The 16,703-nt window shown below is 48.3% G+C and overlaps 1 protein-coding gene across 5 annotated transcripts; it reads left to right on the top strand.

Annotated features, from left to right (window-relative positions):
* The first annotated feature begins 1,135 nt into the window (after positions 1–1,135).
* Positions 1,136–11,692, top strand: tmem102 (transmembrane protein 102). 5 transcript variants are annotated; one of them, XM_049029316.1, is made up of 3 exons: positions 1,136–1,270; positions 2,257–2,491; positions 8,221–11,692. In XM_049029316.1, the coding sequence occupies exons 2-3, from the start codon at positions 2,290–2,292 to the stop codon at positions 9,570–9,572; spliced, it is 1,554 nt and encodes a 517-aa protein (XP_048885273.1). In that variant the 5' UTR covers positions 1,136–1,270; positions 2,257–2,289; the 3' UTR covers positions 9,573–11,692. The 5 variants fall into 5 exon arrangements, with proteins under 5 accessions (XP_048885273.1, XP_048885274.1, XP_048885277.1 ...); XM_049029317.1 differs by having other exon boundaries at positions 1,160–1,913; XM_049029320.1 differs by lacking the exons at positions 1,136–1,270; positions 2,257–2,491 and adding exons at positions 2,502–4,032; positions 4,162–4,439.
* Positions 11,693–16,703: the final 5,011 nt, after the last annotated feature.

Below are 16,703 nucleotides of genomic sequence, written 5' to 3'. Positions count from 1 at the left end.
TTAAAAATAACTGGCTCGTATGATAAAATGATTTTGTCTGATACATGACTTCATCAATAGGTTTCATCCTTGCGCTCTGAATGTGCAGCGAATTGGCCTCAGTAATGCATGGATTCATAATGACATTTAAGGTTCGTGCTGTTGATTATGGTATTTATTTATTAATTGGGAAGGAAGGGGGGTGGGTTCTGTTGAAACTGGGATGGAGGCGTTCCCCCAATTTCCGACGCCGCTGGGATGCACACACCTCCGTAAATTTGCCAAAGTCGCAGTATATCAAAACTTTGCTTCATGAGCTTGATACGAGTCGATGCTGCAGGTACATTTACCTGTAAGTCTAATACAGTATGTGTTTCCCAAAGAGGCACCCGGGCATATTTCTTAGTAATCAATACTGAAGCACATTTGACATTCTCTTATGATTAGAAAGTAACACAACTTTTCTTTTGGCTATTGTGCCGTTGCTCTTCCCGATATCAACGATATGCACACATATTAGTGCATGGAGGTGTTTTGTAGAACATATAAAAATATAATGGTAATAGGCCTGCTACAATCTAGGGAAGTGAGTCTGTGCACCTGATCAGCAAAAATCATATATACGACTAGATGATTCAACTTGGTAATTTTGTATTTTATTTTCGGATCCTCCCCAGTTCTGATTAATGTAATATTTTGAAGCACTCATGCACTATTATATTTATAAAGAACGCCATTTTCTCTCATGTGGCAGTCAAGCAATTGCTGCATGGAGAGAATAATAAATTCTCGGGACATTTATGTCAACTAATCAGGTGTTCCGGTGCATATTAAGGTCGCACTTAATAAACTCTCCCTTGAGCAATCTTGTAACATATATCTTTAGAGTCTTTGTAAGACGGCAAGAGTGACTTATCAAGAAACTGGGTCCTAGCCCTCAACTACAACTCCTTCAGGGCCACTACATGCTAGCTGATGCTGTGCACTGACCCCGATTCCTACTCTCACTTGTACATACATGTGCGTCTGTGTTTCTCGTAGGGAACAACATGGGGTAACGACAACTACGTGCTTTAAAGTATAAAGCGACAGGTCCTTGTAGTTCATGCGCGTCATACTACATCTCCCAAGATGCTCAGCAGGCGCACTAGATTTCCGGGGTCGCTGTTGCCAGGGGAAGGTGTGCGCCTAAGGACCTGTTGGAAATGACGGGGGGAAGAAATCGGACTTGTGCACAAAAATCAAAACAAATCCTAGAAGATTAGAGCCATTGACAACCTGCGAATAAAGGGTGTGTGTTTCATAACACAGACGTACATATTTTAGTGTAACCAAATAATAGTTGAATTTACAACTATTAGTGGGCGATATACTTTTAATTCCCACCTGGTGCACAGTGTAGCTAACGAAAGACGGCTAATTTGTTAAAGGAATTGATACGCCAAGATAACCGGGAAATCAAACGATTATGAAAACGTGCAGAGCTAAAATAATTAGCTTTCTATGTAGGTAACGCGACGGCGTCTTATGTCTATCGGATAAGATGGTGGGCTGACAATGATATTTTTGTAGGCTAGCAAGCTAACCGTACGCGACCCCCTCATATTTGTGCCTTGATTGCTCTGACTAACTGTTTAAAATATCACGAATCTTAAATGCAATATTCTTTCACTTGACTATACGTTGTAAATTGGCATCCAGCCTACCTGAATGTTTCGCTGGATATACGCGATGCTTGGTTTGCTAAATTAGCCTTATTCGACTTAAAAGGCACCTGTGTCTGTCAGTTCATTAAGTATCCACGTTTAAATGTGGGTTCCCATTTAGCTGCCCTAATTATCGCTATAATACGTTGTGTTGCTTTTGAAACGTTGAGTCAGTGAAAGTAAAAATAACGGGCCAGACATCAACACCAGCCATTTTTTTTAAAAAAGGCAAGTGATATGTATTTTTAACATATTCATTTAAAATAATTTGTATATTTATATATATATATATACACACACACTAGTTAACGACGTGCAATGCATAGAATGTGGTTTTTAATGCATATCTACAATGTGGTCTGATTAAATGCCGTTTAATGGTACTTTACAGTATTTACGTTTAATTTTTTTGTTCAACTTATATTAGATACTTCACTGCTGTGGATTGTATAACACATCTGCAGCTCCCAGTTTTATTGTAATTGATTTTAAATGAATTGGATGTTCTCAGAAGGTAAAAAAACGTTTAGCTGCATTAAAGGGATGCTTGTCCACTCTCCCCTACCTACAGAGGGAGGTGCAATTGGTTCCCAGGCCCCCCATAATGGAGAGCCTGATCAGCGCCGTGACCCCCCGGCCCCCGGCCCTTGCCAAACGCACGGCGGAGGTGGACTTCCGCTCAGGGGCGGTACTGGAGCAGCTGTCTGCCCAGGTCCTGGAGTTGGTGCAGCTGGAGCAGGCTGAGTTCGGAGACCAGACTGCGCTAGAAGTACACACTGCCAAAGACTTCATCTTCAACATGCTGGGTAAGATTTTTATTCCCTGATTTTCCAGGAAAATAACAATAAGAAATACATCTGTCAGTGCATCAGCACTTATCTTGTGCACGATCTGGGAATCCTATAATTCCGGTTTGGATGTGAACAAAATGCCCGGACTGTCTTGTGTTTTCTGAATTAATCTTGGCTGTCCAGTAGGTGGCGCAGTCCCCTCTGTTTTTTCTCTTTCTCCTCACCTCCCCTCATTTGGTGCCCTGCTGCTGTAGTGACCGTAGCACAATGTTTCTTCTTTCTTCTAGTACATAGTTTCTCTGTCTTCCTCATGCTGGCTTCACCTGGGGGAGGTGGGCATGAGCGCAGTGTGTGCTGGCATTTCGGCTCCTGTTACTTGCGCTCCCCCCTCCCCATCTGAATAGAAGCCATTCTTGGCTGAGGGTATTGTTTGCCCTAAAAAATATCGCAATGGCCGATTCCCGTAATCCCCTCAAATATTGGATTATAGTTGAAAGCCTGTCCTGCAGTGTCCCCTGCCTCCCATTCTCCCTTCACTCTCTGTCTCCTCCTCCTCCTCCTCTATCTCTCCTCCTCTCTCCCGGATGGCAGTCGGAAGCCTCTCTAAGACATTTATCCCTCTGCAGTGCGTCTTCAGAGAGCGACGGAGAAGCAGGGCGAGGGGAGGAATAGAGGCAGGATTTATGAAGATCCTTCATTCGTTTCCCCATCCTCATTAATAGCTCCCCCCACTCGCACATCAGTGCTTTTTAAGTTTAATATTTTAATGTATATAATTAGCAGCCTGCAGAAGTACAATTAAACGGATGGAGAATAAGGGTGTGTTTTGGGGGCCTTGGCCAGGCCTGGCAGATTCGCTGGGGGACACTTCTGGCTGTATTTCAGAGGCGTGTCTTATTGCGACTTGCAGTCACCCTCTTGCAAGTGCCGTCTCCCCCCAGCCGGGCCACGAGAAGTGAATTGTGTGCAGAAGCAGTGCAGATGATTCCTGTTTGATGGTAGAATTTGTCTCATCCGCGGACATATTTTGTTCACTTTGCTGTATTTTTGACATGTTCTTATTTATTTTTCTACAGGAAAAGTGTCAGTGAACGAGTAAATGTCAGAAATGTTGTCTTGAAACATGACGTCTTGAACATGAAAGTCTTTGATTGGCTTTCCCTAAAGACAGCCATAGACCTTAAGCAACTATGTAACCAAGACGTACGGCGTTGTATTAGCTTTATTATGGTGCTTTGTCTCACATGTTTGACCAAGGTGCGTATACCTTGCAGTTTGGTGCTGATGGGGTAAGCAGTTGCTGAGGGCTACAGCTGTTCAGGTCCTCTCTGGACAGCGACCTGTCACCTTCTTCCTGTCTGTCTCGGTATCTGCCTGCGTATGTAGATGCAGGCTTGCGAATGACCTGTTGTGGAGGTTGGCATGTAGCATGCCTGTGCTATATTGCTATACTGTAGCCATTATCCATGGTCTTCTCTATTTCCTTCATTTCTGGCGACGAACTGTGTTTGAGGCTGGACCTTCCTGTTCTGTGCTGTCAGAGGACTGTGTTTGGGGTTGGACCTTCCTGTTCTGTGCTGTCAGAGGACTGTGTTTGAGGCTGGACCTTCCTGTTCTGTGCTGTCAGAGGACTGTGTTTGAGGCTGGACCTTCCTGTTCTGTGCTGTCAGAGGACTGTGTTTGAGGCTGGACCTTCCTGTTCTGTCCTGTCAGAGGACTGTGTTTGGGGCTGGACCTTCCTGTTCTGTGCTGTCAGAGGACTGTGTTTGAGGCTGGACCTTCCTGTTCTGTGCTGTCAGAGGACTGTGTTTGGGGCTGGACCTGTAGTGTTCTAATGAAGTCCCATGCATGACTTCCTGGATCAGACAGTTCTCAACACTGGGACAGGACGTCCGCATTGATGGGGAAATGTTTAGCCTGGCTACTTATCTCACACCTGGTCGCAGACAGGCTGCTGTACCTGGTAGGCTGTTTTGAGTTGTTCTGGGGTGATATTGTAAAATAGCTGCAGCATAAAGTTTACATATTTCCAACTGCCTGATTTTTTTTCAGTGTCCTCCAAAGACAACAGCGAGGAAAAAGAAGTAACTTAAAGCCCACGGTCCCCTGTCCCTCCCCTCTCAAACATTTACATTGCTTTTTTAATCCTGCCTTTGAAATGGGGCCATGGTTGTCCCCCAGAGGAACCAATTAAGCCCTTTGCGTTTTTATGGATTTATTTTATTTTTAATTTGCGCGCGAGGACAGGCACTCCAGCAGGTCTCGGCAGAGCACTGGCTTGCTGGATGGCTGTGGGGCTTCCCTCGAGTTGACAAACAGGCTGAGCGCTCTCCTGAGAAGGCCAGGTAGCAGCAGCGGCAGCCGTCTACTGGAAAAAAAACTGTGTTTCTTTCTTGTTAAAATTCAGTTTTTATTTAACAGACTCTGTCCTGGGCTGGCTCGGCACACGAGTGGGCTGTGTTTTGCTTGTGACCTTTTGGTCTTAAATCAATTTTCTAGACCACTAGACTGGAATTTGCTGTGATTTGAACCGTGATCTGGCTCTATTTGTAAATGCATACTGAAGAGTTATACTCTGTTTTTTCTACAGATTTTTGTTTTATGCTGTGATGTTAAAATAGATTTGGTAACATTTAGTATTTAGGATTGTACCTAATTTGTACATCATTAATGTTTGCGTGTTCCAATGATCCCAGGAGCTAAGTTGCCCGCGGCTTTATGCCCTTCGTAGGGTCTCCCCTTATGATGAGAAATAACATGGATACACGTTTTCCTTCGCCTGGACGCGGGTCACCGGGCCGGGCCTGCACCCATGGGGCGTGATCGGGTAGAACCCGAAGAAGGCATATGGGTTCCACCCTCCAATGGGCTCACCACCTGTAGGAGGGGCCAAAGAGGTCGGGTGCGATGTGAGTTGGGCAGTCGGGCTCACCTCGATGCATGGCTTGGGCTCTGGAACCAGTCTACTGGAGGGGGGTTGGACCTTCTTCCACTCTGGAGTTACTCGTGGGGAGCGGCACCGAGCAGGGGTGGGCATACTTATTGCCCCCCCGTGCTGGGCACCTGTGCGTTGGGGTTTACCGCAGTGGACGAGAGGGTAGCCTCTCTTCGCTTTGGGGTAGGGGGATGGGTCCTGACTCTTGCATGCACTTATGTGTCAGAAATTTCTCGTAGAAGTATAAACTGCCAGTAAAAAGCTTTTGCACACCACAGTTTCCATTAATTTCATAAACTGCAGAATTTGTATTCTTGTCAGCATTGGAAAGTTGATTGAACAACTATAAATGAAAATAAAGCAAAAAAAAAGCAAGTTAAAATGTGGAAAGAATATGTAAGAGTGCATGTCTGACATCCTCTTTACTGGTTGTGGTGATGGCACAGTCAAATTATAGGCTGTCCATTAACTTTAAATGCGCTAGGTAATTGTCCCATGAAACAGGGCAGTATTTAATGTCCCTTGTGGACAAAATGCCTCAAATTTTCTCTGCTGGTATAACTGCTAGAGGAGGCAACTTTGAATTTAAGATGTGCTATTTTTTTACTAGTAATGAGGAATGTACTGTAAATGTATTTGTTAGCAAAGAAAATTGAGGGTTTTTTTTAGTTCATGTTAAGTGCGTAAAATGCGAATGTGGAAAGTCTGGTGTGGTGCAACCTTTGACTGGGAGCGTAAACTGGGAGCTCAGAAAGCGAGAACGACCTGTACATTTGAACAGTGGAAACTTGTCAAGCTGCGAGTTAAAATGAAATAGCATCTTTCTTTCCTATCTTGTTTCGTAAAAATTTCCTGATGTTAGTGAACGCGGTTTATTAAGAAGCCCGTATTAATGGATGCCTGCAGCCTGTAATTCAGAGCGAATGCGAGGACCTTGCATATGGTTTAACAGAGCTCCTCGGCTCTTTTTCTCACTGTGATAAGGGCAGTGACCAGTTCTGCCTATTTATGTTGCCCGTACGTTGATGGGTGATGTGACGGCACACAGGCCCGCGGTTGCCCTAGACGCTCCTCTTCCTGCTGTCTGTGGATGTGGCCTTTGCACTGACAGGAGAAAGATCTGGGAGGTCGGTTTTCTGAAGGTTAGAGTCCAGTCAGATCAGCAAGTTAAATGTCTGTGTCACTCAGACCACCGCTCCCACCCCCCCCTGCACCCTCACCCTCTCCTGCAGCTGTATAATCTCACTAAACATGCTGATGTCTCACCTGTTTGGCTTAAGGCCCTGTGTGCCCCCAGCTCAGTGTACAGCATCCTGCTTACGTGTCTCTGGCTTAGAGGAGGTTTTATTTTTTATTTTTTTTGGGGGGGGGGGGAGTTCAGCTGGAGGGCACACAGAATTGGTTAGGCTTTCCAGGCAGAGGCAATACTTAATGGATAAAAATGAAACAAAATCCCCCTGTCTTCTCATTAAATTAGCAGCTTGTATACCAACCTTAAACAGCAGTTGTTAGTTTGCACTCAATGAGGCTTGGTGTTAGTCTGTGTGCCTCTGCTCTAGGTCCCGCTCACCTCAAACCACATGCCACACTGGGCTCCCTATCGGGCTGTAGCACCATTTAACGCTCCAAGATGAAATTGGGTGGAAAAGAAAAGGTTTCCCATAAGTTAGCCCCTTTCCCTGCTTTTTTCTGGGTCAGTGCCTATCATGTAAGTACTCTTGTCTCCCAGCCACATTCCTCCATGCAGACATAACGGTGTGACACCAAGCCTTCCTGCTTTATCTGCCTATAATTGCATAAGGAAAATCATATGTAAAGATTTAGACCTCAGCAGTGTCTCATATAATCATTAGTCTCAGGCGCCTAGGGCTCTTCCATAGGCTTCCAGCTCTTGGCCGCACCCCTCTCCCGCCTCCCATTTTCCTGACCACACCCACTCCTGCCTCTGATCCTGACCACACCCCTCTCCCACCTCCCATTTTCCTGACCACACCCACTCCTGCCTCTGATCCTGACCACACCCCTCTCCCACCTCCCATTTTCCTGACCACACCCACTCCTGCCTCTGATCCTGACCACACCCCTCTCCCGCCTCCCATTTTCCTGACCATACCCACTCCTGCCTCTGATCCTGACCACACCCCTCTCCCACCTCCCATTTTCCTGACCACACCCACTCCTGCCTCTGATCCTGACCACACCCTTCTCCCGCCTCCCATTTTCCTGACCATACCCACTCCTGCCTCTGATCCTGACCACACCCCTCTCCCGCCTCCCATTTTCCTGACCATACCCACTCCTGCCTCTGATCCTGACCACACCCTTCTCCCACCTCCCATTTTCCTGACCACACCCACTCCTGCCTCTGATCCTGACCACACCCCTCTCCCGCCTCCCATTTTCCTGACCATACCCACTCCTGCCTCTGATCCTGACCACACCCCTCTCCTGCCTCCCATTTTCCTGACCACACCCACTCCTGCCTCTGATCCTGACCACACCCTCTCCTGCCTCCCATTTTCCTGACCACACCCCTCTCCTGCCTCCCATTTTCCTGACCACACCCACTCCTGCCTCTGATCCTGACCACACCCCTCTCCCGCCTCCCATCCTCACCACACCTCTCCCGCATCACAAATCACTAATTAATCGTACATGGCATATAGCTGTAATGGATTTCGCTTCTCTGTGTTTTTAGTAGAATGTGTAGTCATTAACTTGCTCTGTAAATTTTAGAATAAGTATAGCGTGTCAGAGTAAATACAGAAACCCTTCCTATCACTTCCATTCTCTCCCTCTTTGCTTGCAGGTCTGGTGCAGAAGGTGGACCAGAGGCTTCCGGTGGCCAATGAGTATCTGCTGCTTTCTGGTGGGGCCAGGGAGGGCGTGCTGGACCTGAACCCGGAAGATCTGGGCGACTACGCCAAAGGGGCCGACTTCGACATGGACTTCACCCTGCTGGTACCGGCACTGAAGCTGCATGACCGTAACCAGCCCGTCACGCTGGACATGCGCCAGTCAGGGCCCTGCCACTCCTGGCTGAGCTTACGCCTCTGTGATCCCGTCACCCTGGCCCGCTGGCGCTTCTGCTGCCAGGAGGAGCATGAAGCAGGGCTAGAGGAGGATGGGGCGGAGCCTGATGCCCATGCCGAGCCCGGCCGTGCCACCATTCCCTCCCTTCAGTCCCCCCAGGTCCTGGACGGCTGTTACTTCTCTCCAACGCTCGTAGCCGACTGGTTCTGGGATGTGGTGGGGATGGCTGTGGAAGAGCTGCGCAAGAACCCCCAACGTGGGACTCCCGTTCCGGAGAGGGTGGAGCGCAACGGGCCCCTGACCACACTGGTCCTCACGGCCGGCACCAGCCGGGTCCTTTACGATCTGCTGCCCGTGGTGTCGTTCCGTGGCTGGCCGGCTGTGGCCCAAGGTTGGCTGACGGCCAACCACTTCTGGGACGGCAAGATAACCGAGGAGGAAGCCATCAGTGGCTTCTACCTGCTGCCCTGCTGCTCGCCCGCCGGAGGACGCCCCGACCGCGAGTGGAGGCTGGCCTTCTCGAGGAGCGAAGTCCAGCTGAAGAAGTGCATCCCTAGCCCTATGGCCCAGGCTTTCCAGGCGGCCAAGGCGCTCATATCCCGCCTGCTCTCTCGGCCCCGTTCTGGCCTCAGCCCCTACCATCTGCGCACCATGTTGTTTTGGGCATGCGATCGCCTGCCCCCAGCCTACCTGAGCTCCCAGGATCCGGAGATCCCCGCTCGCCTCCTCCTGGGTCTCTTGGACGACCTGGCGCACTGCATCCTGGGAAAGAGCTGCCCTAACTACTTCTTGCCTCAGTACAACATGCTAGATCACCTGTCTGACAGCGCCGCCCTGCTATTGGCTCGCAAGCTGGCCCACCTGCGCTCCGATCCCGCCGAGCACCTCCGTGCTGCCCTCGATCAGGCCCGGCAAGTCTCCCAGCTCAAAAGGGAAGCGGCGGGCAGCAACGGGCACCCGCTCTCCCCTAGGCATGGCTCGGGTACCGGCCACGTCCCGCAGGACGACCGGCTGGCTCAGCGGCTACAGCAGCTGGTCACGGAGAATCCGGGGAAGTCCATCTCGGTCTTCCTCAACCCCGATGACGTCACGCGACCTCACTTCCGCATTGATGACAAGTTCTACTGATAACCCCCCCCACCTTTTGATGATTTCCTGAGCCTGGTGCTAGCTAGGCGTTAATGATTTTCAGATGTATAAGAAAACTTTGAGAAGGCACTAGACAATCGGTGGGGGGGGGGAGATAACCCCTCACCGTATAACACTACTGTATCTATGGTACTGTCAGTCAAGTGATATCGTCAAGGGATCGAGCTTCTGCTGCTGAAATTGAGACTATTGTGTGCTGAGATGCGCCTCCTGGTGCCCCAAAGAAGAATTACAAGTAGAAAAGCTGAAACCAAAACGGGGCTTCGCGGCTTTGAACTGTCACGTCCCACGAGAGGCCTGCAGGGGGCCTGCAGAGACCCTGCGTGGCTGGCGGCTCACACACTGCCGTCTCGGGGGATGAGAAGCGGCACGATTTAATGAAAGAGCTTATTCTTAGCTTAGAAAGAAAGGGGGGGATTCCAAAGGCCTGCACTGCGAATTATCTGGACTTCTGGGTAATTTATCCTGGCTAATTCCTAAGAGAACATGAGAATGAAGGTACTACCGTTGTAATTGAATGTAATCGCAAGAGGAAGCCCTGCATCTCTCCCTTTCAGTCTCTCTCACTCAGGGTGCCGTATGCATTCCAGCTTCTTTTCTTTCTTCCTGCTTAGAGTGGGTCAAAGTCAGGACAGGTCTGTCGTCGCAGTTCTCGCTTGGAGGCGATGTCATGGTGCTGATCAGCCTGCTGTGGCAGGTTGCTGCGCATGGGGTGCCTGCTCGTCCTCCCCCGCCACGGTCTCAGTCATGATCGTACGCATTCCTTATCTCCAAGGGAGTGTCGCCTGCCATCAAGTCTTCTATAAGGGCTCTGCTTCCAGTATTCACTTTACACTACGAGTATTTTTTAAAGGGGATTTAATATTGCTTCGTTTTCTAATTTCCAGTCAGCTTTCAAAGCTTTGTTGTCCTTTGAACTTTTCTGCTGGCTGCACGGTGGGCAGACGTTTGGGAGAAAGGACAGTCTCTCCTTCGCGCCGCTTTCAGCAGGTTTCTCCACCCGCTCTGCATTGCAGGAGAATGAGAAGGACAGAGACCGGACAGTGTCACCCCCTTTGTTAGGGGATTAGATGCGGGGTGGTAACTTTGGGGGGGTGTTCCTATGCCTTCGTCCCCCGCAGTGCTCACATCCACAGTAGAATCACAGAATGCCACCTCGCTACCTGTGAGCCTTCCGAATGCCATGGCTACTCCTGCGCGGCGCTACGTCATCCTTTTGCTGGAAGTACGCAACGTTAGCGTCGTTTGTTTTTGCCAAACTGGCATTTGGGTAGTACACTAAGTACTAGGACCTACTGAGGGTGCTTCTAGGCTGCCTGGATTAGGGGTGGTCTCTGGAGCGGATACCAAGCGTAGAGGGTTGGAGACCAGCCCTCAGTGGACTGTCTGAACTTAAGCCTTCGCCTGCTCTTTGTTGAAGGAGCTGGGACTGATCACACCCAAGGCGATTTTTCACTTGTAAAATCCTTTGTAAAAGCATTAATATTCTCACAGCCATCTATAAATATTATAGTACATAAAATAACGCAACATCAGCCTCAACTGCATGCAGTCCATTTGCTTTAGAGAAGTATACAGCATTCCGGTGTGAAACGTGTCGGCGTTTTGCTTGGCATTAAGCCCCGCCTCTTCCTCTTCCCATCTCCTGTGGCATTTCACAGATGAGCACGGAACCGATGTTCTCGTGGCTGTTGCTGTTGTTATGGTTTCAGGGAAAGGTTTTGAGAACGGAGTGAGTATTGATTGGTAGAGGTTGGAGGTGCCAGTTAAATCAGTCTATATTTACAGGAAATCATTAGAATGGAATGTATAATGAGAAATGAATGTAACTGAATTTGCCTCTAATAGTGCTTGAACAGGAGTCAGGTTAATTTGGGGGCAACATTGTAACATTGTAACACTTTGCAGTTGATCTCGTCAAGAACTGGGGGTCTTTCGGCTTACTATTCCTTTGTTGCTTAATGACTTGGTCATCTTGATTGTTTCTGCAAAACATAAACTACACCAGGCTTGTTCTTTTGCCTAATTTATTTTCCAGATTGTGTTGAATGCTTGACTGACATCACTGCGGCATGAAATAAACTTCTAATTCACAAGCATATGGCTTCTGTTGTGTTTTCTATGGCGACAGTGAGGGTGCCTTCACCCCCCCCCCATGTCATGTAGTGCACACTTGGACCAGCAGGGGGCACTGGCTGATAATTTTTCCTTGTCTGCCTCCCAATCCTGCAGTATCTCTGTTTGAGTTAGATAGTCACACTAAATATAAGCGTGTCAAATAAAGAGTGGAATTCCATAGCCATAATCACTGCTGGTCCCAAACCTCCTACCAGTTCATTTAAATCCAGCCCAATTCCCAAGTGTAGCCATCAGAGAAGAAGGCCTGGTTATTGTTTTTTTTTTTTCTTTTGCAAGGGGGGGGGGGGGGGGTTTCTGCGGGAGGCATCATTTTTGGCAGAGCTGGAGGGGACCGGCTGTTTCGAGAGTTTGGCCGGGTGTGCACCGAAGAGGCTGCCTTATCTCAGTGCTGTTCTGCCCTCTGGGGGTCGGATGATGTTATTGCGTTGGATGAATGTGATGACCCTCCCTGCTTTTTGGGGTGGCGTGTTAGCAGTGCCCACCTAGGGCTGCACCCTGCCTCTATCTTCAGCTGCGTAGCTGCTGTCATTGCGATCATAACCTTCGACAAAACGGTCTGTCATCCATGAGTGTTATCTGCATTGCTGATGAGATGTTTTCTGGGAGTTTTGAACATTGACAGATCTGACATCCGGTGGGGGATGGGGGGGGGCACTGCCAGGTGGTTTAAGAGCACCACAGCCCCGTGGCGTTTTCTGGAACGCTGCCTGCTAGTGCCCAGCTGGTCCTGCATGTCTGTCATGGGGATGGGTCGGCCCTGACCTCTCGGCTCGGCTCCACCGGCGTGGCCTGAGGCGCAGTTCGCTGCACTCTGGGTCTTCTTCTCGAGGTAAGAGATCTTTTTAACGCTCTGAGACTGTGGAGGAGCTGAACCTTGAAGCAGAATCTGTGGGAACCTCGAAGTCCAGCCTATTTGGGTGCTTCTCCTATATGCCGCTGTAGGAGGCCGGCTTCCCAAACCCTGCCTCTCCCTCGCTTATCCTAAAACTGTGATAAGTGGCGGATTGGCGCTGGCTTTAAGATGGCTGCTGGTGTGAGCACCACAAAGAGGCCGCGCTTTCATGGAAGCACGGGAGGGCGCCGGTGCCAGAATGAGGGTACCACAGTGCTCCAGGGAAGGTCTCCCATGGAATAAATGGTCTGCTTGCTGTCTTTCTGAAGTTTATTTATGGTAGTGTTTTTCACCTGTAGGGTCACTGTCTGCCTTCTCCTCTCTGCCGTCCGCTCTCCTCATCCCGTGTGCTGCTGTTTCCCCTTCTCCCCTCCCTCCCTTCCTGGCTGCCTCCTTCACTGAGGAAGGCCTTTGTTTGTCAGTGAACATTAATCTCCATTAGAAACGCACCATTATTAATAGTTTGTAGGGCGAAACAGAGTAGATATACTGTTGCATAGTGTACTTGTTTAGGATGAAAGAGTCAGTCCTGTGTTTCTGGACCCTTTTCCCTAATATAACTTCCCTTTCATTCCCTCTTTCTGTCCATCCATCCATCCACGCTTGCTTTGTCTCCAGGGTGTCATCATATTTGAGATTGGAGGTTTGACCCAACACCCAGTTCCTGCTGATGAATCATGTCCCTCGCTCACGGTTCCTGCTGTGGAACACTGTGTCATCATTATGCTTCTGTGTGGTTATCTGCTTTCTTTTCTTGCTGCCGTTGCAGCTGTAGCCAGTACTAATGGTTGTCTCCTTGACAGGACCATCTGAGAGATGATCAGGTAGCTCGAGATTCTTGATAGATCAGCTATAAGCCAAAGTACCTAAACGGCTTGGTGGATCATTCTTGCTATTTATGTGTAATTAGTGACTTTGGCTCCCATTACTGTTTGCCGTCTTTAATCTAGATATATATGGAAAAGGATTTCTGTAGTGCTGCCCCAGGCTTCTTTAGTCACCTCCTGGTGAGGATAGACACAAATCTAATTTCCAAGCCTAGAAAAATCAAATGACAAACACTCTTGTCTCCCTATTACAAACATGGCTCGTTTCTGGCAAGTTAGTGCCGCGCAAATGCTGGAGGGAGTTCAAAGTGTGTTTTTCCTCATTATTTAAATAAATGTTTAATTACAGTCCTTCAGAAGGAAATCTGAGTCAGGCTGTAACTGGTCATGCTTAGGAATCCTTAAAGAGGAACCCCTCAGGCGGGTTTTGCCCGGCGCTGTCGAATGCTCTCTTTCCGTTCAGCAGGCTTATGTTCAGCTTCCACCCAGCTTCTTCCCTCAGTGCCCATTGTCATCTTATGTGTATCTTAGCGACGTAGGTTAATATTAATTATTAGGATGCGGGGGGCAGCTTGACAGATCCACTCTGATATTATTGATAGTATGAAACTGGCTCCTGTTTTGCCCCAGAACGCACTGACCCAGGCTTTGATTGCTGATTCTACGCCCACTGTAGCCCTCGCTAAGACCCAACAACCTGTTCCTTTTTTTATCGTTATTATTATTTTGCGTTAAAACCTAAATGGTTGTGTTAAAACCACATGGCCTTACAGTACTGTGCTGCTTCCTGTAAATCTGTGTGTTCTTGCCTAGTCAATGCAATTAAGCATTCCACTCAAAGTCATGTGACCTAGGTCACGTGGTCTGTGAGTACCTGAGTGACTACCTGGCTATGGAGTCCCTCTTTAGCCCCAAGAGGCCAATTTGCTAGTGATTATTGAATGGTTCTTTACCTCATTGTTATCAGCTGCTCTCATGCAGTGCTTCAGACGTCATAGGAGGGGATCAGTGGGGAGCAGTCTGGACCATACACATATTTGTGTAATTTCCTGGAAATTCGTTTCAAACAAATCAGTTTCAGCAGATGTCGTCGAATCAGATGGAGAGTCGAGTCCTCTCCAGCTTTGAAGGATGATATTCCTCTCCTCCACATTCACCTTCTTGCTCCTTCCTAGTACCATTCCCGCATTCATTCATCTAAATTGGTACGTCCAGTCTCCGGAAAAGCAGCATGAATAATTCCAAACAAGACCTGTCTGCACTTAGTGTAATGGGAATATGCTTTGGGGTGGGGGTGGGGGGGCTTGCAGTCAGCGCCTCGTCACGTCATGGATGACGCAGGCGGAGTCAGGAGGCATCACTCATCTGGCATGCACTTAGGCACCAAAATCCCTCTTCAATTTCCCCCCAAGTAGAATAAAGATTGTACTTAATTTCTTTAAAGAAGGACAGAATTGGGCAGACTGGCTCCGTCGCACAGAGACTGCCAAGATGGCTGTGGTGACATTGAGCATGACGATAGCGTGCTGCAGCTCCTCCCCCTTCCCGAAGGTGTTACCCTCAACGGAAGATTTTGTTCGCTTTCTGCTTGTTCTTTTCTCACGTGTCTCTCGGTGCCAGGCAGCCCCGAGGGACCCCAGGTTCTTTGGTTCACTGTTCGCGGCCCATTTGGGAGAAAGAAAGCGAAAGCCAGTGATGAAGCATCATGTAATACCTCCCGAATGCCGACCAGAGCAATAAGCTACCAATAATTAAAAAGAGGATGAGGTCATCAATTAATGCCTTAGTACTGGCCAGGATGGGGGGAGGGAGGAGGAGACCTCATTCTAAGTGAGGTTCCTTTGCCGCTGCAGCACGTATTAGACGTGGCGAGAGAGCATTGTGCCAGCAGACTGACCACACGCACACTGGGGCAGTGATCACAGCAGATGTGTGGGAATGTACTGATGGCTCATCAGGTCATTTTCCCAAGGTGCTGCCACTGACACGCTGGAGGAGGATGGGGATTGGCTGAAGACTGCTAGATGTTCTCGCGGTGCCTTTTTCTGTTAATTCTGAGCCACGATGGAAAAAATATTTACCAGTTTATTAGAGGATGTTGGGAAAAATTCATGAGATTCATGCCCCGGGCAGCTCAAAATTGAATTGATTCAGTTTGATTGAAATGTCAATGAAAGTGAACCGTCAGGTGTGAGATTGCAGTTGCGGCAGGCGTGTGAAAGCGGGGATTACAGAACCATGGGCTTATATTAAGACGACGGAAGGGCTTGGAACAGAACACAGATTGTATATTATGCACACGCTCCAATTGTTCTTCTGTGCAAGAATGAGGCTGAACCGAACCAGATGTAGCAAGATAGAATTATGGGTTGCTGGTGTAGTCTAGTTAAATTCCTTTGATGTAGAAATACCTTTGGAAAAGGAATACATTTTACAAAGGCAAAGAACAATAATACAAAAAAATACTTAGAATAAAAGTAGTCTAACTAACCCGTTCCTTATGCTTACATCCACTGAAAAGAATCACATTTGTAATTTACAGCATAAGCTATGCTACTTATTCTGGTATGTGATATTAAGGCCTTGGAAGAAGTATTTTTTATTTTGGACTGACAAATCTAGGCCATACTGGAGAAATCTTCCGCTAAACAAAGATAAATGGTTGAACTTGATGTACTTAATGTGCTGTTATTTCTCTTTTTCAATATTTACTTAACTTTGCAGTTCCACTGAGGACCGTGTGTGACAGTGTCCTGAAGAGCATCCTAGCAGATCCTGTGGTTCCTGTTGGACGGCAGGGTCCACACTCCTGTCTTGTGATGTATCTTTTGGCATTGTGGTCCGGCTATGGAGACACAGGTGTATGAATGTGCCAGAAAGTGGAAGCAGGTGGATAGAGCAGAGATTACACATGGGATTGGCGCAGGAATGAAAGTGTTAGGGAATCTAACATAAGCGTCAGGAAGCTGTAGCCGGAATCTGACACGGGCTTCTATACACTGGTTTGACATTCGTTGTTGAAGCAAACAAGCTGTGTGGAACATGTTTGCTAGGAAGCAGGGGGAGAGAGGGCAGAGAGGTTGGGGACAAGGTGGGGAAGGACGACATTTGAGGGCACACTGCAGGCGTGTGCATGCAGCCAAGGGCATGCTTGCAGTGTGATTATGTAATGAGTGGTTGGACCATGACTGTTTAGTGGAATATCTGTGCTGCTGCCCTGTGACCTCTAGTTTCCACAATGTCAAGCCTTCC

The sequence above is a fragment of the Brienomyrus brachyistius genome, chromosome 10 (assembly GCF_023856365.1).
Source record: "Brienomyrus brachyistius isolate T26 chromosome 10, BBRACH_0.4, whole genome shotgun sequence".
Classification (NCBI taxonomy): domain Eukaryota; kingdom Metazoa; phylum Chordata; class Actinopteri; order Osteoglossiformes; family Mormyridae; genus Brienomyrus; species Brienomyrus brachyistius.
Note: the sequence above shows the minus strand (reverse complement) of the source record. Positions and strands in the feature narration are given on the sequence as shown.